Source organism: Larus michahellis, chromosome 8 (genome assembly GCF_964199755.1).
Source record: "Larus michahellis chromosome 8, bLarMic1.1, whole genome shotgun sequence".
NCBI lineage: Eukaryota > Metazoa > Chordata > Aves > Charadriiformes > Laridae > Larus > Larus michahellis.
This window is the reverse complement of record NC_133903.1, coordinates 46779853-46805180: the sequence shown is the minus strand read 5'-3', so window position 1 is coordinate 46805180 and position 25328 is coordinate 46779853. Positions and strand designations below refer to the sequence as shown.

Sequence of the window (25328 nt, the reverse complement as noted above, 5' to 3'; positions counted from 1 at the left end):
GGGGCTGCCTGTGCAGAAAGACTAGCTTTGGGGACCCCTCTTGCTCTCCATCTTTGTGTCAATTCCAGTTCAGACCTCTACCCTGCACATGTACATGTAATCATCAAGATTCATTAACACTCACAGGAATGAAGGTAATAGCTCTTGGGCCTGGCCCAAACCTGCCAAGAGAGAGTGTTCTCATGCCTGGCTTAAGCCTGGAAAATGTGCTACCTCACTGTGAAGCACAATGCCTTTACCCATTGAGATGGGAAACATTCGGACCCTGAAGGGAAGCTTCTTCATCCACTAAAGTTTATGTATCACATAAAAACGTAAGCTGACAACAGTTTTATGCAGGCATGTAATTAGAATCTAGTGCCTGTAGCTCATTAGAGGCTTTTGACTGAGTAGACGACATGATAACCAGTCCCATTGGCGTGATAATGGGTTAACCACCATTGTCTCTGAGAAATATCTTGAAAGTCCCGAGGGACCCTCTTCTCTCCTCCACATTGCATAAGTGTGAACTCCAGCAGCCTCTCTCATCTTACCCCTACAAGAGGCTGCAAATTCTTGATGCAGCACATAATACCACCGCTCCATTAAACTGTGCATCAACAGAGGCTGCTGATCTGCATCACGGCCTTGGGCATGCAACGGCATCCACAGTAAATGGGACACCTGGGCAAAACGTAGGCCTTAACAGAGAGAAGGTGTCTTGGAAGTGTAAAAGATACAGCTTAGTGTACTACAGGTATTTCTAGTCCTCATAAACTCTTGGTAGCTCTGTACTTCTGCAATTTTGGCTTCCCTGGGAGAAGTTTGGGTTATGAAAGTAAGGGAAGTGGAGCAAAAATGACTGTATCCTATGAAGGTTTTGTGACGTGGACACCCAAACACAAAGTAAGCTCCTTTCCATTTTGGTGAGGCTGTCCAACACCTCTCCTCTTATAGGTCAAGTGCATTAAAATACAAGTAGTAACTACAGTGGGCAAATAGTAATTAAAACAGCAACTGACTGTACTACTGAAAGATTATAGCAGATGCCTTAGCACAGAAGACAAAGTGCAGAGATGCACTGCAGTTTGGAACAGGAAGCAAAGATTTCATACTCATTGAAGCTGGGGGAGGAATTTGACCTGGCACATTCTGGTTGACTTTCATGGAAAATGGCTCCCTATCACAAAACAACCCATGGGGTTTGTTGTATCTACAAATAGTCAAGGCCTGAGTTTCACATCTCCTCTGCAAGACAGAATTTTAGCAGCCAAGTATGGTAAGGATACTGCTAGAATACCAAGTCAAAATGATCCCCAAAGCTACAGCTATAATGGAGTGGCTTCTGACTAGAGGCAGACAGGCAAAACTGCACTTTCAAATCAATTATTTTTCTTTTAGTGTTTTTGGAGAATTAAAGCCCTCCATCTTCATATGGAGTTCAGTAAAACAAACAAACAAAAAAACCTTTAGATCTACCAAAGCTCTTCCTGTAACAGAGGAGAACTACAACACCCACACAAGCAATACCTTTTAGCCACCCATTTTTGTTTCATGTTCAAATGTCACAGCACCACCTGCAGGATTTGAGAGAAAGAGCACAGACACCTTACTCAGGTCAGCAGAACACCTTCCAGACATCTGGAAAGGTTTTCCCAAGAAGCTTTCAGCCAGGGAAATCTGAACAGCCATGAGCCTCTGTGGGATATCACAGGGAGGTCTGCAATGCTTCATGGTGCTCTGGCACAGCACAGGGTTTTTTCAAGAGAAAGCCTGAAAAGCTTCTTTGTGGGATTCTTCTCACGGAGGGGTTTTGGTGCTGTGATGGCAGCACTTCTGTGCAGGCATGAGCAGTGGGACACACTGAGGAGCACATTTTTGCCTGTCCTGTATGTCAGTCAGCATTCAGCTGGCTTATTGGCAAATACCACATTAGGAGCCTATTAAATTAAAATCAGAGACATTTTTAATTCCTTCACTGCAATGACTGTCACTCTTGGTGTTAGTTAATTACAAGGTTCCTCATTACACAGTGCAATTTCACACTGTAAAATGTACTTGCAGACTTATTCCTGAAAATCTATAGCTTGTTTTGGGAGATGCACAATAGTATATGGGAGCATTAGCTCCATGTTGTACAGCTTCTGCATGGCTACAGAAGAAAAATGCTGAAGCAGTGCCCTCTTCTGGAGGCAGAACCATTCAATCACATTAATACCGTACAGGACAGGCCTTCAGGGCAAAATTAGCAGTCTCAGCAACGCTATTTTCTGTCTGTAAATTTGGCGCTATGGTGTGAAATCCTAGTACTGGCCAAGTGTCTAACAGCTGACATCAGCCAGCGACTGAGCCACTGGCATTTAGGAGAATTCTAAGCCTTTTACTCACAGGCCACTTCCGATGAATAAAATGTCAGCGTGAGAGGGGTCTGGTTTCTTTTAACTGATTAATCAATGAAAGAAAAAATCTCAACGCATTTATTAGCCTAGCTTAAAATTCATACTGAGTTATATCAGCATGCACCCAACTGTGTGTGCTTGCAGAAACCTTATTTTTCTATCTAGACCTATATTTTCTATGGGTATTTTTTTAAGACCAACTTGAAAGGTAATTTTACCACTCTACTGTCAAGAACGTAATGCTGATGAACGGGGAAACCAACAGTCCCCAGAGAGTATCACGATTCAGATTCCTTCCAGAAGCACATTTAAAAGTTATTACAATGAAAGGCAGAATCATGAAAAAACCCTGCGGGGCCACGACCATTTTAACTGTAAGCAGACATGTTTTTCTTTTCCCAGTCTCACAGTAAATAGATATGGAAGCGTTCCAAGAGGCTCTCTGATTGCTTTTTGCTTTGGCCGCATGTCATGTTGCTGGAACAGTTGTGGAAAACTCAGGAGGGATGCTTTTATCTGAGTCAGTGCCAGCTCTGCCGGACACAGTGACCGTGTGCATGTAACTCAGTGTGTGGTGCTCATCCCTCGGTCGGTGCTCAGGCACGCAGTGACTCGGTGAATTACACAGACTGAGACGGAAGCACGCTCTGCCTCGGGATCAGCGCCAACCCCAGTGTCCCTGCTAGAGGACGCTGTGATGAAACATCCATGCTGGAATGAAGAGGAAGGCCCAAACATGGCATGACACTACAGAGGGTGCGTGGGCTGGCAGTGCTGGCTCCAACGCCACAGTCCGGAGCTAACGACAGGCAGCTCCCCCGCCTCATATCTCCGGGGTTCCCCTGGGCAGATGACAGCTGTGGTTTCTCCCCAACACTGCCATGTTTCTCTCTCACAAGCACAGATTAAGGCAGCTAGGAACCCAGCGTGCAAAAGCACGCCTGAGGGGAACATGGCTGAGGGACAGATTGTGAAGGCAGTGAATAAGGCGACGGCACATCTGCTGTTCAGCAGTTACCTCGGCACCAGGCACACTGAGTAAACCTAGCAGGGGACCAGCTGTAACCACAGACAAGAAATCTCCTCACAGGGCAGGCAGCGAGCCCACGGTGCGGTGGCCAGAAGTGCCCGTGGGGGTGAACAGCCTCCACAGGGCCGAGCGACCAGGCAAGCACATAGACAAAGGATCCGACAGACGTACCACAACCCGGGCAGATCCACCTCTTCCGCCCGCTGAGGGAGAAGGGCACTCGGCGCACAGGACACATCAGCATGGCCTTCTTTTAGGAAGCCCGCCGTCGCCAGCCATACTCGCCTCAGCGGGGCGAGCGCGCCCACCCGCCACGGGCCTGGGCCCCCATCGCGCATGCGCCGCGAGCGGGCAGCGCCGGGCCGAGCCGGGCGCCGGTGCGCATGCGCCAGCGCTGCCCCTCAGGGCGGCGGGCTGGGGGGGGCAAGGCAGGGGTCGCCATCTCGGCGAGCGCGATGGCGTGTGCCGCGGCGGCCAAGGGCGGCGGGGGTTCCTTCTCCGACCGGCATGCCCGCCTCCTGCTGGCCCAGATCAACCGGCTGCGAGCCGGGCAGAGCTTCTGCGACGTGCGGCTGGAGGTGGGCCCGGAGGCGTTCGCCGTGCACCGCCTGGTGCTGGCGGCCAGCAGCCCCTATTTCGCGGCGCTGTTCGCCGGCGGCATGAAGGAGTCCGGCCGGGATGTGGTGCGGATCGCGGGCGTCGAGGCGGGCACCTTCCACACGCTCCTCGACTTCATCTACACAGGTAACGACTGACGGGGGGTGGTGGGGACGGTTGCCCCATGGCCAGGCCAGGATGGCAGTTGCCCGACGGCCGGGGCTGGGGTGGCAGTTGCCCAGCTGCTGGGCTAGCATGGCGGTTGCCTGACAGCCGGGGCCGGGGTGGCAGTTGCCCAATGGCTGGGGCCAGGGTGGCGGTTGACTGATGGCCAGGCCAGGATGGTGGTTGCCCGACAGCCAGGACCGAGATGGCAGTTCCCTGATGGCTGGCATGGTGGTTGGGGTGGCGGTTGCCCGACGGCTGGGGCCAGGGTGGCGGTTGCCCGACGGCTGGGGCCGGGGTGGCGGTTGCCCGACGGCTGGGGCCGGGGTGGCGGTTGCCCGATGGCCACAGCCTCAAGCGGAGCCCCGCTGTCGTGTGCCTGCCCGCAGGGGTGGTGAGCATCGGGGAGCACAACGTTCAGGAGCTGATCGTCGCTGCCGACATGCTGCAGCTCACCGAGGTGGTGGAGCTCTGCTGCGAGTTCCTGAAGGGGCAGATCGACCCACTGAACTGCATCGGCCTCTTCCAGTTCTCCGAGCAGATCGCCTGTCACGACTTGATGGAGTTCACCGAGAGCTACATCCACGCACACTTCCTGGAGGTGCAGAGCGGGGAGGAGTTCCTGGCGCTGACAAAAGAGCAGCTGATTAAGATCTTGCGGAGTGAGGACCTGAGCATCGAGGACGAGTACCAGGTTTTCATAGCAGCAATGCAATGGATTTTGAAGGACGTAGGGAAAAGAAAGAAATACGTCGTAGAAGTACTGGAGCCTGTTCGATTCCCTCTGCTACCGGCACAAAAGCTGCTAAAATACATAGAAAGTAAGTGAAAGAAGAGAAGAAACAGTATCAGACTTTTGGATTTGAGCAAACAATGTGTCATTCGGAGTTCCAGGATTTTGATGGACTTTTTAAAATTAATAGCATGATGTTTGAAAAGATTTACTCTATTGAAACAAATTCTACTTTTTAACAAATGAGCACAGCTTACTTTTTTATGACTTTTTCAAAAGTATGTTTTTAAAGTAGGCAATCTTGATTCGCCTGCTGTTTTGGGAGAAGCTGGTAACTTTTCTACAACTATCTGTAATTTTTCACTACGCCTTTTTTCATCTGCTTTTTTCCTCAAGGTATTCCAGATTTCAGCCTTCGGGTGGCCCTGCAAACTCTGTTGAAAGAATATTGTGAAGTCTGTAAATCTCCCAAAGAGAACAAGGTCAGCAGTTTTCTGCAAGCTTCTAAAGGTCGTCCCCGGAGGAAAGCCAGGAAGTACCTTTATGCAGTAGGTTAGAATGTGGCTGTTTGAACCTTGTAAAACAAATGATAAAGTAGTATCTCATATTACAGTACTGAAGGAGATACTGTATTTATTTTTTTTTTAATCAAAAGATAAAACAATAGCAAAATATTTCATCTGGCTGAGTTACCATGTTAGCTGCTTTCTGCTTAGAATTGCACAGAGGGGCAGCATTCATATTTCATGTCATTATGACATAATATTCAGAGCCTAGATTTGCCTTTTAGAAATTATTTGCCTTGGGTGGAAATCTGCAAATCAGCGGAGGATTTGCCCATAGTTCACTGCTGGAATGGTGTATGCAAATTCACTACACTCTGTGTTCTTCTGATGGTTGAAATTTTCCCTGTCCAGAGTATTTTGGTTCATGTGATGGGATACTTGAAATTGCAAGTTTTCAGCAAAACTGCAGCTTTGTATTGGAAGGGAATACTCTTGTTTCATCCTGCGGGAAGTAACAGATGTTGGCTGGTCTCTGAGTTTGACTAAGAACACAAATGGTAATATTTGTAGTATTGCGGTGAAGTGGTCAGCTGGGGCACAAGTTACATGACCTTCAAGGCGACCGTTCTTCCTTGTGTGCCAGAGAAGCAATGCTACTTGGAAAAGTCCCACTTCCTATAAAAAGTGGCTAATGGCTGTTACTGTAATTTTTGGTTTACATAGAGGAGTATGGGGATGAGCAGGAAGCTCTTGCTTAGCCGTGATCCCACTTACTTTCTAGGTGGTTACAACCGACTCCAAGGAGGACGCTGGAGTGACAGTAGAGCCCTCAGCTGTGTGGAGCGATTTGACACCTTCAGCCACTACTGGACCACGGTGTCCTCTCTCCACCAGGCCCGGAGTGGGCTGGGTGTGGCTGTGGTGGGAGGAATGGTCTATGCCATTGGAGGTAACCACTGAAATGTTCTTTCTTTGTCACATGGATACCAGAGGACTCATGGATGGAGATTTTTAAAATTATCCTTCCTGTAAGTGGTTCTGAGGAACCCAACAGTAGATAATGCAATTTTTAGATCTAATAAACATTGAATTGTAGTTCCTTGATTCCCCACCGTCACTGCTCTGTGAATGCCCATTTGGGCTCCTATGTTGGCCATTTTTTCTAAGCTTCTCTCCCCTCATGGTATAGCAGTTCACAGGTAAGCATATGGACATATGCAGATGTACTAAGAGGTGTTGGGTATTCTGCAGACTTTGTGTACCACCACAAATAGCATTTCTTTCCTCACTTGTAGTCTAGCAGAAGTCCACAGCGTAAAACGCAGTAGTACAGGGCAGACCACTTGTGATCTGCCTACCTGGAAAGGCTTGTTATGTGTGTTTGCACAAGGATGCTCTACTTGCCTATCATTAAAGAATGCATATGTATACTGTTTTTGTCACCGCAGAACACATTCTTTGGTCCTGAAAACCCTGTCAGTTGTGCTGCGCAGTAAAAATTGTGTGGCACTGTGATTGTTCACCCCTTTGATGTTTTCAGTAATGCGTTAGGGAACTGTTGATGAAAACTGTTCCTAGTGATGATTCAGTTCTGGGTATAAACAAAGCTTTTGCTGCTTTGATCATTTGGCTAGCTGAAAGAAAGATCTTGTATTCAGTTTTTTTTCTGTCCTGGAAGGAGTTGAAGAATGATTTTTTTTTTTTATCTGCAGTGCAAAACATTGTGTTTCCCCTGACTCTCTTCTTGCTCTTATAATGCAGGTGAGGACAGTGCGATGATTTTTGACTGTACTGAATGTTATGATCCTGTTACTAAGCAGTGGACCACTGTGGCTTCCATGAACCATCCCCGTTCTGGACTGGGAGTGTGTACATGCTATGGTGCTATCTATGCTTTGGGTAAGGCTTGGTTTTTTTCTAGGTGAAGTTAGTTTTAAAGGTATTAATTCACGGAACTTGTAAATTGATTTGGTCTTAAATATTACATCTTGGTGTTGCAAATTTGCAAACTTAGGTCTTGAAAAAGTCTGTTTACATGAACATTAGCATACCAAATCTTTGTGGATTAGTTATTGTTCAGTTATAACTTACTTCCATTGTAGATTGCATGCTGGTTTCAGAATTAGTCTGTCCTGAACAGTGCACCACGTGTCTAAAAATGTGGCTAAGGCACAGGTTCATGCCATTAAATTCCCTGCTGTGTTTGCTGTTATTTACAGGAGGTTGGGTTGGAGCAGAGATTGGCAACACAATTGAAAGATTTGATCCTGAAGAAAATAGTTGGGATGTTGTGGGAAACATGGCTATGCCCCGTTACAACTTCGGGTGTTGTGAAATGCAAGGCAAGTATTGTTAAGTTTGTATCCATAAACAGTTGCCATAGCAATTGGATTTTGAAGCTTTATTTTCAGTCATGAATTTTTATTTTTGTCTTGTACTGTGCTGTCAGTTGCACATGCTTGTGCCTTATTTATTTGTTCTTCTACTACCATATTTTTAATTTTGCAGAACTAAAAGACTGTAAAGTTCTCTCTGTCTTCTGCCTTCTGTCTCAGGAAAACAGTTTTTATGTGGCTTCTGGTATGGTTATCCAGCTAGCCTTTTAACAGTTGATTGTCCTTCCTGATACTGCTTTTATTTACCTTCCATAATTGGGTTTGTTTGTGTTTCTTTGTGACAATCTGAAGAGTTGCTATAGGTTGTTTTAAGACAGACATGTCTAAAGACTTGATCTATAAATGTGCTTATTAAGTATTTGACCCAGGCCTGGCCAGCACTTGCAGCCTTCTGAATTCTCTCCCCCGCACTTGATTAATTATTGCTTTTATCTTGAGCCTCAAGTTACTCGTTTGGAAGTTTTATGTATGCTACTACTGGACAAATGGAGGATTTTTATCTGGTATTCTCTAAGCATCTTACTGTCAGACTGAAATTTTTATTGTGGCAAACATTTTCTGTCTTTCAAACCTTTGTATTATGAAACTGTTTCTACAGGTTTGATTTATGTTGTTGGTGGTATCAGCAGTGAAGGAGTAGAGCTACGTTCTGTTGAAGTCTATGACCCAATATCTAAACGTTGGTCTGAGCTCCCTCCAATGGGCACCCGAAGAGCATATCTTGGTGTGGCAGCTCTCAACGATTGTATCTATGCTGTGGGAGGCTGGAATGAATCTCAGGATGCACTTGCTACTGTAGAAAGATACTCCTTTGAAGAGGTATGGCAGAGTCCCTTCCTTTCATAAACGTAGATTGCTTTGTGTAAGATGCTATAGAGGTAGCATGCTTCCTTTCTTTAAAAAGTTGGAAATTCCATTTCCTTTTCACTACTGGCTGGTAATCTGAGTGAAATAAAGCTTCAGTGAGTGACCTCAGGGTCTGTCTGTCCTACCCAGTCTGTAGAATCTTGCTATCTGACTTAGTGGAGTGTTTACGAAGATTGTATGCATGGGAAGCTGAAAGCTAACCAATACTGATGATGCATAGATATACTGTAGTTTGGTAAATACTTGTTAGGATTAAGATGGGGGGAGAGATTCCCCCTCTGCAATAAAATGATCAATAATCTGACTAGAGAAAAAAATCCCTGGAAAAAAGTAAGAGTTGCCCTTTGTTGCAAAAGTTGAGGATCTTTCTTCTGGATCAAAATGTAGTGGTGTTTCAGCATGACTAGAAAAATCACTTTGAACACTCAAACATTTGAATAAGACAAGAAATTATTCATGACTCGTATTGATCATGTTTATATGATGCTCTTTGGAACAGCAGGTAGTGTTAAAAGCAGAACACAATCCAGCGTGCCATTCTGTTTTGTATTTGGAATTGAATCTAATTTTCTTTATTTCGCACCTTAAACTCGGTACCATTCTCTATTTGGAGACAGATTGCATCTTGCAGTGACTAAAGAAAAGGAGGGTTGTTGTGTACAGACAGTATGTGATCTGTTCTTTAGTGACTACCATGATTTGGACCACTTCTGAAAGTGTGGTCATTTGTCTTGATAATCCTCGATACTGTACACATACCATATTTGAGCTCATGAAGTGTATGCGTAGTGTTCTTTGTATGTGTTTCAGTCTTTAAGCTTCAGAAGTTACTTTTATCAGAATTGGAGCTCATCCTAAAACTACTTGTTGACTTTTTCACCTTCTCATTAGGAAAAGTGGGTTGAAGTTGCATCGATGAAGATACCAAGAGCTGGTGTCTGTGTTGTGGCTGTGAATGGATTTCTTTATGCCTTGGGAGGCCGTGCTCCCAGCCATGATTTTGCTGCTCCGGTAACCTCTGACTCTGTTGAAGTTTATAACCCTCATATGGACAGTTGGACTGAAATTGCCAACATGATCACCAGCCGCTGCGAAGGAGGTGTAGCTATGCTGTAAAACACAAACAAGAAAACTCATTCAAGGAATGAGTAAATGTGTCTCCTAAGATTTCCGGTTCTGTTGGCCAGAAACCTCTTCTAACACAGGAGCTTCAGTAGAGGCAGTGGAGAATTAGATCAGAGGGCTTTTCCTGAGAAAAAGGAACTACTAAAACTCTCGCCCTTCAAAGTAAATTGGCTTATCCAGTGTCTGTCTCAGGAAGTATTCTGTTAAGAGTAGGAATGCCTCATGGCTGGATTAAGCTCACTGAAATAAATGGCGAATTTGCCCTGCAAAAATCTGAAGAAATCATTCCAGCACATTAGAGACATTAATCAGGTTGTTAACTCACAAAGGTGCACCAAGGCTAGCATCTTTAGCTGGCCTTACAATCTGGAAGGAGGCTGCTATAGACAGCTAGCTAGGAGTTACCTGTAGATAAGAGCAGATGGGATACTTGGTTAGCGTGAGTTGTTCTTTTCTGGTGGAAGAGAAGATAACAGATGGGGAACACTTGGTACCTCTGCTTATGACCTTGATGCATTTGAGGCTCTTTTCTGTGGCTGGACATGATGGGCATTAAATATGAATTGGATACGTACTTTCTGGCCACCCCACTACCTTGGATGGTAAGTGGCTGAGGATCTCCTGTTCTGGAAGGTTATTCTCACAGTTCTAATAATGTCATTCCATTCAGCACAGGCTTTTCTTCTCAGTGGCATCAGTGATGACAGTAGAGCTCCTTTTTGTGTAAGCTCTGATGAATTTTAAACAGAAATGCTATTAATTGGATTAGCTGTTCAGGACTGCTTTTAGTCTAAAAATATAGGGAAAGCCTTTTGCCCTTTTGTTTTTTTTCCTTAGTTAAATATGTTTTTACCCTGTGTGACACATGCTGAGACTTGACATTGGAATACATGCTCCTCTACAAGGTACACACGTTCATCCTTGCTATATCTCATATTCTGCCTCTTACAAATTTGAGCAGACGGAGCGTTTTGTGATAGAATTAGCTGCATTCAGCATTAAAGTGATGCTATTAGTGTGTTTTGTCATAAGGGGTTTGAATTTAGCTTGGATACCCTTAGTAGAACAGTACTACTAGGAGTTTGGAGTTATTTCTAGATCCATTTAATTAACATACTTGAAGTTGCTTTTTGCACAATGTGATTGCCTTTTCTGCATAGCTGTGGATAATTTGGATGGAGTCTGAAATAAGGCTGCTTGAACTTTGATAGACAGTGTTATTCTAGAACACAAAACCACAACTGGAATGTCACAAAACAGGAAGCCTGCTCTGTGTAGACAAGGAAGCATTCATACTGTCTAGGTCAATATTCCTGGTGTAAAATTAACAAATTAATACATGAATAAAAGCCTCCAAGGTGAATGTTGCAGGTACCTTAAGAATCTAGGTCTTACTTTGTAACACAGAGCTGGGAGATTGCCAGGCTAAAACGTGCTAGGTGGAGCATTTATTTCTCTGATCCTATAATCCTGTGTGTGCTTGTACTTCAAAAAGACTTCTTATGCGTGTAAACTAATGTGTACTGTCTTTTTCTTTTTTCCAAGTTGAAGCTTGTTTTAAACAGTTTTTCATAATAAAATGCATTTTCAGAACCATGGAATGCTCTTCAATAGCTTGCTTTCCTATTATAATAAGTTGTATCACTGCTACTTTCTTTTTTTTTTCTTTTTTTTTTTTTACTGGAAATCCTATTTCCCAGTAGGACACTAGGGAAGATTGGTTATAAATGATGATTATTTGAAAGGTGCAAGTAACACGCTTCTGTAGTAAAATACTGATGTGTTTCTATTCTTGGAAGTCTGACCGCTGTGCCAGCTCTGTGCAGCCCTCTCTGGGATCAAACAACAGGTAATAGTTCTTAGGTTTTCTTCTTTACATCTCAGGATCCCTTGTGAACCATTTGAGAAACATTACGTTAGCTCTACTTTATTAGTTTAGGAACTAGGAGTTCACTTCTGATCCCTATCCAAAAACTTTCTGTTCAGTGGAGCTTGAGGGAGTCTGCCATTGTATGAAGTTACCTTCTCCAGTTTTTGTGGCTGATTCTATCATGTTTGAATTAAACTTTTAAGTTGATTGATTATGGTTTCTCATACTCAGCACCTCTTTCCCTGAATCAAGCCAAAGGCAGTACTTTTCTCTGGACCCTTCTTAAAAAATGCCATGTCTAATTAAGAAAGAATAAAAGAACTGTTTTCATTTACAAACTCAGTTTTACTTCCTCTATATTCAGAGAGCACTGACATACATCACTGTTTCAGACATATGATGCTATTAACGTGTAAAGGTTAACAGGTTACAAAAGTCAGAGGTTCATGCACATAGTTGCTGTTTTCAGCATTATCATATAAGAAGATGGCTTTATCTTCAGCATAGACTTCTTAAATGTCCGTTCTTTGTAGAATGAATGGATAACAAATTTCCAGTGACAGCATGTTCTTTATTCTGTGTAGAACAACAATGAGGAATAGTGCTTTAAAAGAACTATGAGGATTATCTAAATTGGTCCTAAGATTGTGTGTGGATGTCACTTTTCAGCTTTATTCTTGCATCTTATACTGTACTTAAAGAATACTTAAGATAAAAAGCCTACAGTAAGTATGCCCACATACAATTTCATAGGTTTCTTGAGGCAGCTGAGCCTAGAAAAGAAAATCCAGGTGACTTGGATTATATCTTCTTCCCCTGAATGATGCATTAGGAAGACAGAAGTACAAAGTCCAGTGTTTTCAATAACTGACCCATCATGGAGGGTTTGCAGGCTACATGTCCATTTGTACCTAGCCCGGATGCTCAAATAAAACCAGTTTTGAGGAAGGAGAAGACACAAACTACTTTCAATCCCATTACCTAATCCCTTAGTGCCAGCAATTGAGTCCTTGTGTCATATTATACATTTGCATCATATCATCAGTTGACGGTATTTTAATTTAGGAGTGTGACAGATCGTTATGGCTATGCTGCATGCAGCTTCCCTAGCTAGGCAGCCCCAAGTCCAAACAAAACCTAGGAAGATGGCCCAGGTATCCTTTTTTCTTGAATTCAGCTTGAGTAGGAAGCTAACCTGTCTCTTGTGGCACCTTGTCAAAGTTACAGAGCTTCCCCTTCTAGCTTTTCCCGCTTCATCACAGCAGCTAGATGATGTATTTTAGGTGAGTGCTGACCTTGGCTTGCCACCGCAAACAAACCTTGCCTTTCCTTTCTTCCTTGACTTGCACATAAGCACAGAGCATTTTCAGCACCTTCTCAGCTGAAGTAAGACACAGATTTGTTCCATAACACAGGAATTGAACGTGTACTTTTCCATATTTTCCTGCTGCTTCTTTAAACACTAAACTAGAATTGCTTTTACCTTCTTACTGTTTATGACTACGCAGTTGTTCTCTTCACCACAGAAGATTATCATGCATTATAGTTAAAACAGATACTTTAATAATACAGCATAGAGCAATTCATACCCATGCCATTTGAATCTCCATTTTAAATTCATATGACGGTAATACCTCATTCAAGAATCATGCTTTCTTCTATTGATAAGGACAGACTCATGCCTGCCTTAGAAGTCATTGCTATTTACAGTCCTTCTCTCCTGAAGTAGCTAACTTGTTTGCTTTGAGAATGAGCATCTTCATCACTGCCATCTTACGATTTCTAAGCACAAGTAAGTCTTTATTTCCCCTGTAACTCAATACAAATACCTTATTGGCAGATTAACAGCTTTTTCCTATTGATTTATTATTTTATGTTCTGACACTTATTTCTGCTATCACTTAGCTGATTCTCCAAAAGAGTCTTCAACACTGCAGTAGCTAATAGTGATAATACCATCACTAGCGTTCCCACTACCCTCAGTACTTTAAACCACCGAGGATACGTAGGAAGAAGGGAAACATCATAATGTAGTGCTATCCCTAAGGCCATTACCAGCATTATTGCACCATGAGTGATATCTTTAAAAAGCAAGGCTTGCCAGGCAAGTAGAGGAGGAATTGTACTGTTGGCCAGGTTCAGCCAGTCTGGCTTGGCTGGGCTGTTTTCCGGGAGGGCAAACCCCCACCTCATTCCTCCTAGGAAAGAGACTGTTACGGCACCGTACGTAATCTGAGCAAATGCCAGCTCTGGGTAGTAGGTCCCTTGGACGGCCATTGACAGTGGCACAGAGGCAAATGGAATTAGCCCTGCAAGGCTTAAGTAAAGGGCTGGCTTTGGAGAATCCTTTAGCGATTTCATGCTTCGTTGCAATACGCCTGGGTCTTTGGTCTCAGATTCTTTGGGGGTTTTCTTTTTGAGGAAGGGCAGAGAGGTGTGAAAAGCCTGGAGCTTGGTTGCATATACTGATGCTGGGTTGAGGCTTGGAGATCTTGAGAGATGACATGCATCTCTCTGCAGACAGAGGCCGACAGAAGACCAAGTTGTCTTATTCTTTCCATGCAGTAGTAGTCTGGGGCTGGTAGATTTCTGGAGCTGCAAGTATAAAACTTGTTCTGAACACCTTACAACGTAGGCTTATGAATCTACAGTTACCTAAACTACTTAAGAAATATTGTACCAAGTAGTTTTCCAGGTCAGATCACATCCCAGCTGCCCTTCTTCCTCTCTTTTCAGGTGTTTTTAACTTAACTGATCAAGCTAACTGATACAGCTTTCACAAGCGAGCTGATGAAGGGCAGCTAGGCTCTTCATAGTGAGTAAATAAACCTTATTCACTACAAAAGGTCTGTGTATCCACACATGCATAAGTTAAGATATATTGGTCCTTTTCAGAGTAGAATATAAAATGATAAGTAGGACAAGGTAACTTAAGAAACCAGCTATCATCCCCTCACTAGTCTACCAAAAAGAGGAAAAAAGACCTTTGTACAACAACATTTGATTTTATAAAAGAACTGTCTTAGCTTTGGCTAAAAGCTGCTGTAGAAACTAAGACTTCTCTCAGAAAAGCTGAGTGATAAATGTGGCTACTCCAACTTGTAAGTCACCTTTTTCTCCAATGCTCCAGTCATACCTTTTGCTATTTTACTTTTAAAGAAAAATAGACAGTAAAAAGGCTTCAGGAACTTACTTTGAAAGGCATGTGGAAGCAGCATCGTTGTAAGAGAGGAAACATATTTGCTTTATCAAGGCCCTAAAACAGAAAAATTCAGAAAGTCTGAAACTGATGAATAGCTGAGTTTATCTTACGTCCAAAGTTAAGTCACAGCCCAGACTTGTTTACCAGATGTCAGACGCTTCTAGATGGATATTTAAAGATAAATATTATACACATTCAATCCTTATTTACCCATTACAGGATATTTTGTTTCCTGTAGCTCTAAGAACTTAAGTTCTAAAGTTGTAATAACTGTTACAAGAGCAATTGCTAGTTAAAGAACCGAGTATCAGGAAACGTGGTTATGGATCAGGCTCCCGGATTATGGATCGTCTCCTTTTCACGGGATAAATGGCTGCACGCAGGTTAAAGACAACCGATTCCTTGTGGAAAAAAACGATTCTTAACCAAAAAGGAGCGGGAACTTCCTCACACACCAGGCCGCGGCTCAGCTGCCCGCGGCGGGGACAAAACTGAGCGGGACGGGCGAGCAGCTCGCCGGCGGACTTCGCTCCCCGGTTCAAGGTCCCGCTGCTCCGGCGAAGGGGGGGGGGCTCCGTGCGGCCCAAGCCCCGGCACGGCGGCGGCGGCGGTCACCCGGGGATGGCACAGAGGGGCCGCGCTGCCAACCGGGGAAGCGGGGCTGGGTCCGCACCGCGGCACTACTCACCGGCTCGGACCCGCGGCCTCCTCGCTGAGGCGGCTTCCGGTGCCCCGGGAAGCGCTCCGGCCGTGCGGGTCCGGGCGGGAACAGGTTCCCCGGTGCACCGGGGACAAACCTCGCTCGCTCCCAGACTGAGGGCTGCGGCCACTAGGGCCGCTCCTGCTTTCTCAGTTCCGGGGATCTCCACAGCGGGCGAGCCTCGCTCAGGCGGAAAGAAGCGGCAGGCGGGCGGCGGGACTACAAATCCCAGCATGCCCCGCGGCGCTGAGCCCGGCCGATCGGCGCGGCTGGCGGGCGCATGGCCTTCTGGGACGCGTAGTCTGCGGTGGCGCTCGGAGGGTGACGAGGACGGCGCTCTGATGGGGGGGGAACGCTCCGCGTGGCCGCCGGGGAAGCCAGGTGGGCGTGTCCCTTCCGCCTCCTCGGCCCCGCCCCGTGCGCGCACAGGCCCCGCCCCCTCCGGCCCCCGGCCGGGCAGGGCCGGGCAGCCATTTTGGGCAGAGCTTTGTTATGGTTCTGGGGCCGCAGGAGGCAGCGAGAGGGGCCTGGCCGGTGAGTGCGGCTCCCACACCCCTCCTCCCGGCGCCCCGTCGCGCCTTCCCCCGCCGTCCGCCGCCCCGCGAACCGGCCCGCCGCCCCCCCACACCCTGCCGGCTCTGCGGGCCTCCGAGCGGCCCAGGATCGGCCTCCCACCAGGCCGGGGACCCCGTTGGCGGCGGCGGCGGGGGGCGGTGCGGCAACCGGGGGGGGCTCCCTCCGCCCGCCGCCACCTCCCGCCCCTCCGCTGCGGCGGGCCCGGGAGGAACCCGCTGCCGAAGGCGGCAGCGCGGGGCTCCCGGCGGGGCAGGGCCGCCGGGCCGGGCCGGGGGAGGGCGGTCGGGGCCGAGGCTCCTCGTTTATTGTTTCCTGCTTCACCGGAAAGTTCCCGGCGCTGACACTACCTGGGCGCTGCCGCGGCCACTCCGGCTCTCGCCCGGAGTTTTAGCCTTGTCCTGTCATCAAGCGGGGCCGGCCGGGTGCGGGGCGGAGTGGGGGGAGGTGGCGGGGAAGGACGGGCCGGAACGCCGCGTTCCGCCGGGGTGAAGTCCCGCGGGGGGGGGCGGGGGGACGGTGGCGGGCCACGGGCGACTCCGCCGCCGTCTAGTTGTGTTTGCGAGCTGGAAACGAAACCGGGCGAGGGCCCGGGCCGTTTCCCTTGGCCTCTGCGGGATTTACGGCCGCTCTTTCCGGTAGCCCCCGGCGGGAGGGGGCGGCGGGGCCGACGCCGAGCAGTGACACGTGTGCCACGGGCAGCCCCGGCCTCGGCGAGGGCGGGGGGGGGGAATGGAGACAGGGAGGACCGGGGCAAACGGAGGCTTTGGAAACTCGTCAGGTGCCGCTCGTTATCTGCTTACAGAAAACAGCGCCTGGCCTGAGCGTGAGGTGGCTTTTTTTTTTTTTTTTTTAATCGTCGTGAAAGTTATTTCTGTGCGTCCGGTGTGTTTTATGCCCGGTTTTGGCCTAAGGTGTGGCGTGGTTTAACTTAAACGGCTGTAGCTGGGCTTGATCAAAACAGCTGTGTTCACACCTAGCATTTCAAAGATGTATTTAAAGCTTTGAATTGAATTTGGTTTAGTAATGAGCCGTTTTGGAATGATTTTAGGGCAGTTAGTGGGTGTCTGTACAAGTTGCGAGTTTTTAAACAGCTGTAGAGGAGCAGTCGCTATTTAAATCCTTGTAAGTAATGGTAGAATCGTTTAAGAGCGTTGCTTAAAAATCTTTTTATATTAACATGATCAGGTAAGGCAGCCTCCCTTTCCCCGCCCCCGAGGTCTGAGTGACACAGGTGTTAGTAATGTTGATAATACTCTGAAACTGCAAGTGACTGAGCAAAGTGTGGGAACAGCAAAAGTATGGAGATGAGGAAACAGCTGAGATACTTGAAGAGCCGTCAAAGCTGAGTTTACTGTAGAGTTGACATTGCCTTTATAAAAATGTTAGGTGGTTATGAAAAAAGTTTATGCAAATGTTACTTCATGAATGAATATGGCTGGTATTTCAGTGAAAGGTTCCCCATGCTCATCCATTTGGAGACCGGTATTTCAAACTTCCAGTCTCTGGTTCAGGAAGGAAACAGGTGTAGGGCAGTGGTAGGAAGAAATAAAATCACCGGGTTTAAGAGGAGCAGTTTTTCCTCGCGTTCTTTCTGATTGTTTCTAGAGAAAAGTACCTTAAGAAGAACTTCTTGAAGTTTTATATTTAGAACAGAAAAGCTTCAGGTGATACCTCCCTCTTTTTTTTTTCCTTTTTTTCCTTTTTTTTTTTTTACAGCTATTTGTAGGGAAGTGCAGCCTCTGCATTTTATATTCATCTGGTTTGTAGTCTTAATCCTATATGACATAGAAGTTTCCATTGCAGATATTATACTAGGACTTAAAGCGAAAATATGCGGGGAACAGATGGTATTTTTAAAAAACAAGTCCTGTTTTTTCTGCAGATGTCTCAGAAATAAGAGGAGCAGAATGCAGATGTGATATATATCAAATCAAGTGGAAGTACACACTTTCTGAATTGTTAGGAAAAATACTTTGCTTTGAGAACATTTTGCAGGGTATGGTCACCTTGTCTCACAGATGTGACTGCTTTGTACATGGTGTTACTGACTCTTGAAATTCCTGTTTTAAATTAGGAAATGAAGTCACTACAGAAATATAACCTTGACTAGCATTTTCACGAAATGTAAAAAATATTCCAAGAGCTGTGAGATACTTATTTTTAACACAGAAAAATACTGTGGTTGGATCTGTGAATTTCTTCAGTAGTGTGGGGTGTCAGATAATGTAGTTCTTGTCTTTACTAAGTGAACAAGAACTATTGGCTCAAGAGTCAAAGTTGCCTTTTTTTTTTAGTTTAATTTCAGTGTTACAAGATGTTTGAAGTTAGTTGTGTAGCTGCTGAATTGACTTAGTTGTGAAGTGTACTTCAGAGCGTGCTTTATTCGTTTGTCTGTCGGAGCAGATTGGAAAAGGGCTGACTGTGTTCAGTAGAGCTAAAACATAAAGCACCTCTCTTCAGTAAAGTGCTGGCTGCTCTTGCATGGATACAGCTTTTGCTTATGGCTTTGTAAAAACACAACCATGGGATGACTGTTGCTATAACTTATACAGGGAAAGGTCATAGTTACTGAATTTTGCAGTTGGTGAGATAGTGTGTATACTAGGAAGTTTTTTTGGAATTTTTAGGTTTTATGTTCATTTATTTGTAGAGGCAGGAGTGGTTTAGATTTTGCTCTGCTAACACAGCAATGTAAGTAGACATTTTACTGTCACTTACATAGTGACCAGGATAAATCGTATGTGGCTTTTGTTTCAGTAAGAGTAATTGAAGTGCATGTTCTCTTTACTTGTCAGATTTGATGAAAAGCAGTGAAGTTGGCAGAAACTTGGTCCTGCTTAGAATACTTCATGAATGCCAGGATGTTGTTTAACTTGTGTTCTGTAAGTTAATATGTCCCTGTGAAAATGTGCCAAACTTTAATGAGTTACTGTATGGTCAGAAGATAAATTTACATTTTGGGGAGTGGATTTAGGTAGAGATTGATAGTGGCTAAGTATCCACCGCCCCATACGTGTGTGTGCAAACACTGTGCAGACCTGAAAATTCTGGGTTAGACGAGGCCAGTAGTATGACAGTGAGCGGGAAGGGAAGCATATTGGGTAAATTACTCATACATATTAGTGATCGGGCTGTATCACTCCAGACTGGAATTTCTTGATTAAAGCGTGCTTAACTATCTCGGTTCCTGCCTACTCAAGCTGACCTTCAAAAGTGTCAGAAGAAGAATTTTAACACTTTACGCTTCTTAGACCTTTCTGTCATTAAACAGCGTAAAGACTTTGCAAAGCATTGGTGTATGCAGTTCCATAAAACAACTAATCTGAAATAGTTGCACTTCCAAGGTCTGGCTTAATAAAAATCCTTTGAACCAATGCATCCAAACATAACTCATGTTTTCTGCAGTAAATGATACTCAGAAACAAATATTCGGCAGTTTATGACGTTGTGCCTCAGGGACTGTTGTACACTAGAGGGTTCACCAGGAGCTACTGAAGTTCTAGGTTTTACAGTCATTCTAGCAAAAATGCCAATGTCTCTTTTTCCTTTTTTTTTTTTTTTCTCCTTGACTCTTGTGATTGCTTCCAGTTCAGTGTTTTCATAGCTTACCCTCCACCCTGGAAGGAGCATTATAGCTTCATGGTGTGAGGTTGGTGGGTCTTAATAAGCAAAGGTGCACGTGTAAATAATGTCCAAATGCATGTCTTTGGCTTCAGGAATCCCCTTTTTCCAATACAGGAAGAAATGAAGAATTTTAAATTAATTTCCCTTGGAGCAGTTTTATTTTCAGCATCTGTTCTAGGTTCAGGTAGATACTAAGTGTCAGGGTGGGTAGTGGTATGGCCAGGAATGACTGGCAGCAGAGACAGAGGTTTAGTGTGGTGGTGATTGCTTGCTTGGACATCTGTGTGACCCTCATAGCATAGTTGCAACATACAGAGCATGTGGCAATGATCGTCACTCTCTTGGAATTTTGTCATCTTCAGTTTGTGATGAACAGTTAACTTGTAAATAAAGGACTGAGTCTGCCATGGAGGTGTATAGTATTATTCTGGGCATAGAAATTAATGGTATTCACAAAGTTGCTGGTGAATTTGCGTGGTAGAGATTACAACAGGTCTCCAGCTTTTCAGCAGAAAGGAGTGCTTTGCCATTGTGTTCCAATGCGTCATCCATCATCAAGGGATTAATCAGGATTCACGTGAGGTGGTCTGAAAAGACCTTTGATGCTAATCTTTAAAAAAACTCAGCAAGGGAACTCTCTAACCCTGAAAATGTTGAATGCGTTACAATCTTGACTGTTAGTTTGGAAAACTGTCTTTCCTCTACTTTGAACTCTAGTTAAGGAAAAGAAACAGGTTAATGACGACTTTTAATGTCTTCAGGTTGACTGGGCCTTATGGAATGTATCCTACAGTATTTAGGGAACTGAGAACCTGTGGGGGTGGGAAAAATTCCGGAATACTGAAAAGTGTTGAGGAGCACTTCCCCCCTCATCTAGAAAAATAAAAGATTTGGGTATGTTAAAGGGAAGAGTCATCACATCGGGGATTCTGTCCTGGGTCACATACTGTTTGGTGGTTTCACCTTTCTATGTTGAAATAGTATTCTTACTAAACACACAGATGACATGATCTTGACAATTTCAAGAAATTGTCTGAAATCAATAGCATTGATTTCAGCCATTTTGGTGTAGATAGGTTCAAATTACCGTGTTTAGGAATACTACCTTATGCAGACAAGTAACAGCTGGCTAGGCAGCAGTTCTGTGGGAGAGCATCTAGGGGTTGTAGTGGTTCCTAAATTATCGTGAATCAGCAGCATCACTGTCATGAAAATTCACTTGTCATACTGGAACATATAAAAGAGCATTGTAAAGAAGGTAGTGAAGCAGTTTTTCCATTCTGCTGAGGAGTGGTAGGTCTTCAGCTAAAAGTATTCAGCTCGGTTTGTGATACTATCTTACTCTGGGAAAGTTATGGCTGGGTAATAAGATCTGTAAAGAAGATAAGAAAGTTTGTAAGAGAACCCTTGAGTGAGGATTGGGGAGCAGGGGGGAGGATTGTTTAATTCTAAAATGGTTTTATACAGCTTGTGTTTCATCAGACATCAGCAGGTGATCTATAAAGCAGCTTAAAAAAGTTACCTGCAGGTATAACTGGGAGCCGGCTCTGACATCCTGTCACTGCCTGCAAGCTGTCGTGCTTGGTAGGTGGGTCACATCAGTTTTTTTCATCATCAGTGCTTTGAACTTAAAAGCTTGTAGCTTCAACAGTAAAATTGGAGTGGTTGGGGCGGGTGGTTGTTTTTTAAAACATGACTGTATTTGATCCCAGAATGTGTTATTACATCCTTTTTCTGCTGCCAAACAGTACTGGGGTGCAGGGTGGTCTGCGGGACTTCCCCCCCCTCACTCCCTCACCGCCACCCCCCACCCCCCCAAAAAAAACCCCACCACCTGCTAAGGTTGCCTTTCAGTCAGGTAATACTGAAATACTGGTCTGGAGAAAAGATGTCTTAAAAGGTATTTGTGAAGAGAGGTTAGTCAGCTTGCCATATCCATCATGAATAAAACAAGTAGTTATGGGTTGAAATTGCAGCAGAATATATTTAGGTTAGGCATTAGGTGTGGGGACAGGCTTTCAAGCCATAAGAATAACCAAAACAGATTGTAGAGATAATGCTGGAGAATGCTGGTATGCTAATCTCTTCTGATTTACAGCTCCCAAAAAAATACTCTGGTGGAGGTATGAATAGCTGCATAATGAATTCCAGTATGCTGATAACAAACTCGTTTTTCTGATACTTTTTGAAACACTTAGGATTAATTTTTGGACCCCTTCAGCCAGAAGATTGCTGTACAAATTGTTGGAGGGGGGAGCTGCTTAATTTATTTTCTCTGATGGGAGAGGGTAGAGCTAGTCTTTTAAATCTCAGGAGAAGGGGAGGAACTAACTATTCACCCTCTGAAGATCCACCACCCACCCACCCCCTGCCCCGATGTTTTCCTAGTATTCCCTAGTTTATTGTAGGACACTAGGATAGAAGAATGACATTGTTTAATGTCACTGGCCTGCACAGTGTACCTGGAGAATAACAGCACAATAATTCTCTGCAAGATCTAAGGATGAAGTTCAAACCAGCTGGACAACACCTTGTCCATAACTCCTTGCTTTATTTTATCTCTAAGAGTTTCACAGACTAGATAATAGAGAGAGCTCCAGCAAAACACTGTGAACATCCAGAAGGGATATGTCTGCCAGCTGCAGCAAATCATCAGATCACAGGATTAGGGATCACTTGTTCCTCTTTTTTTTTTTTTAAGCCAAGACCAAACAAGTGGAATATTTATTATTTATGCAATTTATTTTATATGTATAGGACTTGTTTTAAACTGAATTGTCTTCAGTAACTTTTTGGCATTGATACTTTATTAATTAGAGAAAGTGCTGAAAACATTAAGCTGGTGGAATGAAAAACATAGCAGTCAATGTAAACTTTACAAACTGTAGTGCAGGTGTTGTACACATGCTGAAAAGTGCTGAGTGAACATGTCTTTGTCATGTCCTAGTCACAGACAAACAAATGTGGAGTTTGTTCATATTGCCCTGGTCTTGAGGTAAAATGGCTTGGAAATAATCCAAGTGGAGGGAGGGGCAGAGAGGGCAGAGTTAGTCCCCCCTGTCTTGGCCTGTTGTTTTGGGTGGGAAGTACCTATAACTGGAATGTACTGCCCTTCCCAGTTTGTAGTACTGGTCTTGTAGGGCCAGGGTAATGGTATCGAGGGGAAGGATTATTGTAATATTGTTTAGGAGAATGGTCTCTTATTTCTGAATGTACTTCTCTGTTTTATTTTGTTGACTCTCAATTCTCTTTCCAAGTGACATGCCTTCTACTCTCTTATCCTTCATCTGGAATGCAGATCTGTACTTCCCTGTACTTGATTTATAGTGTCTCTTCCCTTGACACAAATATTTGATAAATAGTCTAGTTGCTTTTGATGCTCTTTTCTAAAGGAAATATGTTTTTCTCGGCTCCAAACGGAATACATGTAAATGTGTTATAGTAGTGATAGTAACTCTGGTAAAACACTCAGTTATAAAATACCCTTAGTGGGAAACACCCAAACACCCATCCCTTTTTTCCTTTTTTTTTTTTTTTTTGTTTTTAAAGGTACTGGAGAACTATTTACTTCACTTCGGCTTAGGCTGTGTACATCTCTGGAATACAGGTAGGCAGGAGGTATGTAGTATGCAGCAGGAATAAGCCAGTAATTACATATTTGCAATTCTTTCCTTATGATGGGGAGCATTATTCTGGTGTATCCTACTGAGCAGTGGGATATTTATTCATTAAGGCTTTGGGCAGACCATACAGATAGACTCTTCGTTGCTGTTTCAGTCCTTCTGTCATGAGGTTTTGGGGAGGATAGAGATACCTTTAAAGGCCGCCATGACAAGGTGTTGTGCTTTGTAAGGTTCAGGGCAGACCAGAGCCTTATCTTGACCTCAGATACTTTCTAAAGGTCTATAGATCAAAGTGCACTACAAAATAGATGTTTGATTTTGTTCCCTTCAAGAACTAAAAAGACCTTTGGGTTTGATTTAAAATTAGCAGAATACCTTCTCCAGATTTAAAATACCTTATTTAATAAAATGCTAAAGGTGGTTGAAAGTTCAGAACGTTGTTCACATTTAAAGCCTAATACTATTTAAAATACATTTCTTTGTTTTGTATCAGTAGTGTCAATATATACACTTGTTTAATAGAGGTGTATACAATCCCTAGAACCTTACTCCCTGCAGTAGGGCAGAGCAGTGAGCAGGTTTTAATATTTCAGGTAAATACCACAGTTTTCTAGTGTAAACAGTACTGAAGGCTGTTAAAGGGACATCGAAGGGAAGTGGAATCTTGAGTGGCGCAGGAGAGAGGTGTAAGGGATGATGGTATTGCCAATATAAAACATCCAGGAATGGAGACATGATATCTAGAAAGTTTGTGCTGTACCCATTCTGTGCTTATAAGGAGTTGAGCCTTTTAGATTTTAAACGTTTAAAATGGTCGTATCTCAGTACTCAGAGTAAACTTCATCAAAACCTACTGGAACGGTTCAGTTGCCATGTATCATACTCGCTGGCAGAGATTCGTAGCCTTATCATCTCATACAGGCTTCTGTACAGGTTCCCCAGATGCCACTTTTTTCAAAATGTGCTTTGGGCTTTTGTGTTAAACGCAGCTTGCTTCCAAATACAAGCTTCCTGGCTTTGGGGTCTGTGGTCTCATCAATGTACCTGATACTGTTGACCCAGTAGTGATGTGGTGGCCTTGCTGGCAGAAACTTGGATCAGCTGGGACTGGAAAGGCACACAGCAATCAGTCAGCGCATTGCTGAAGGTGATGGTTTTGTTGATGGTGTTTTCTTATTTGATGGAGAATCTTTCCTATGTCGCAGTCCTAGAAGTCACGTTTCTCTGTGATTTGGTTACATTACTCTTGTATGCCCTTGTATCTTTGATTGCCATTAAGAAAGAAAAAAATCCTCTCCTTACCCAGACCTTGCCGCATTCTAGATGCCAGTATGTATTCACAAAACCAGGCTGTTAGGGCTTTGCAAGGTATGTGGTTGGGTGGGTACCTATATTTGCTCCAGAAATTTTGAAGGAGGTAGGAATTGGGTTAGTGTGACCTCAGAGAAATGGAAAGTAAGCAGGTAAACGGACAGGTTGTTAGTGAAGCAGTACTACATGAGGCGCCAGCGGGAGGACTGTCAATAAAGCAAAGAGTTTTAGGGTATACATGTGTCTGTATGGACCTTTCTTAACCTATTTTCAGTTCATTGAAGTCAGTCATCTGGTTTGCAAAAGTGGTCAGATACGTAACAGTTAATGATTTTCCCTCACCCCCAGCCTGTTACTCTGGAAAAACTTTTGTGTGGACAAGCTTCTGGCATGTTTTCATCTTGGAATATATAGATTTGCAGTGTTGTTTCTAGAACACAAAATAGTTTTGATGATTCTGCAAGATAGATTCATTTGCTTTAAACTTGAAAAACAAGGTGTTAATCTCTCAGTAATAGCTGGTTTTCATAAGAACTTTTAATATCTGTCTGTGTCTGGGAAGATTTTTAGTTTGGTACATGATTAACATTTTAATCCATCGTTTAGTGTTTTAATGGGCTCGTGT

The 25328-nt window shown here is 44.3% G+C and overlaps 3 protein-coding genes across 6 annotated transcripts in view; 2 read left to right on the top strand and 1 right to left on the bottom strand.

Moving 5' to 3' along the window:
• The first annotated feature begins 3791 nt into the window (after positions 1-3791).
• IPP (intracisternal A particle-promoted polypeptide) lies at positions 3792-11393 on the top strand. The gene is made up of 8 exons (XM_074596801.1): positions 3792-4152; positions 4560-4991; positions 5300-5455; positions 6191-6358; positions 7171-7308; positions 7629-7751; positions 8404-8624; positions 9564-11393. The coding sequence occupies exons 1-8, from the start codon at positions 3792-3794 to the stop codon at positions 9786-9788; spliced, it is 1824 nt and encodes a 607-aa protein (XP_074452902.1). The 3' UTR covers positions 9789-11393.
• Positions 11394-11529: 136 nt separating this feature from the next.
• TMEM69 (transmembrane protein 69) lies at positions 11530-15851 on the bottom strand. 2 transcript variants are annotated; one of them, XM_074596805.1, is made up of 3 exons: positions 15558-15851; positions 14861-14923; positions 11530-14262 (listed from the first exon to the last, which is right to left on the bottom strand). In XM_074596805.1, exons 2-3 carry the CDS (start codon positions 14903-14905, stop codon positions 13534-13536), a joined length of 774 nt encoding a protein of 257 aa, XP_074452906.1. In that variant the 5' UTR covers positions 14906-14923; positions 15558-15851; the 3' UTR covers positions 11530-13533. The 2 variants fall into 2 exon arrangements, with proteins under 2 accessions (XP_074452906.1, XP_074452907.1); XM_074596806.1 differs by lacking the exon at positions 15558-15851 and adding an exon at positions 15325-15547.
• A 123-nt stretch (positions 15852-15974) lies between these two features.
• Positions 15975-25328, top strand: part of GPBP1L1 (GC-rich promoter binding protein 1 like 1) — a 34371-nt gene continuing 25017 nt past the window's right edge. Inside the window, exons 1-2 of one of the 3 annotated variants that reach the window (XM_074596804.1) lie at positions 16018-16103; positions 23319-23387. The gene's annotated coding sequence lies outside the window, so the exon portion shown is untranslated. Of the gene's footprint in view, positions 16104-23318; positions 23388-25328 lie in introns of all 3 variants that reach the window. The other 2 variants (XM_074596803.1, XM_074596802.1) reach the window with 2 other exon arrangements.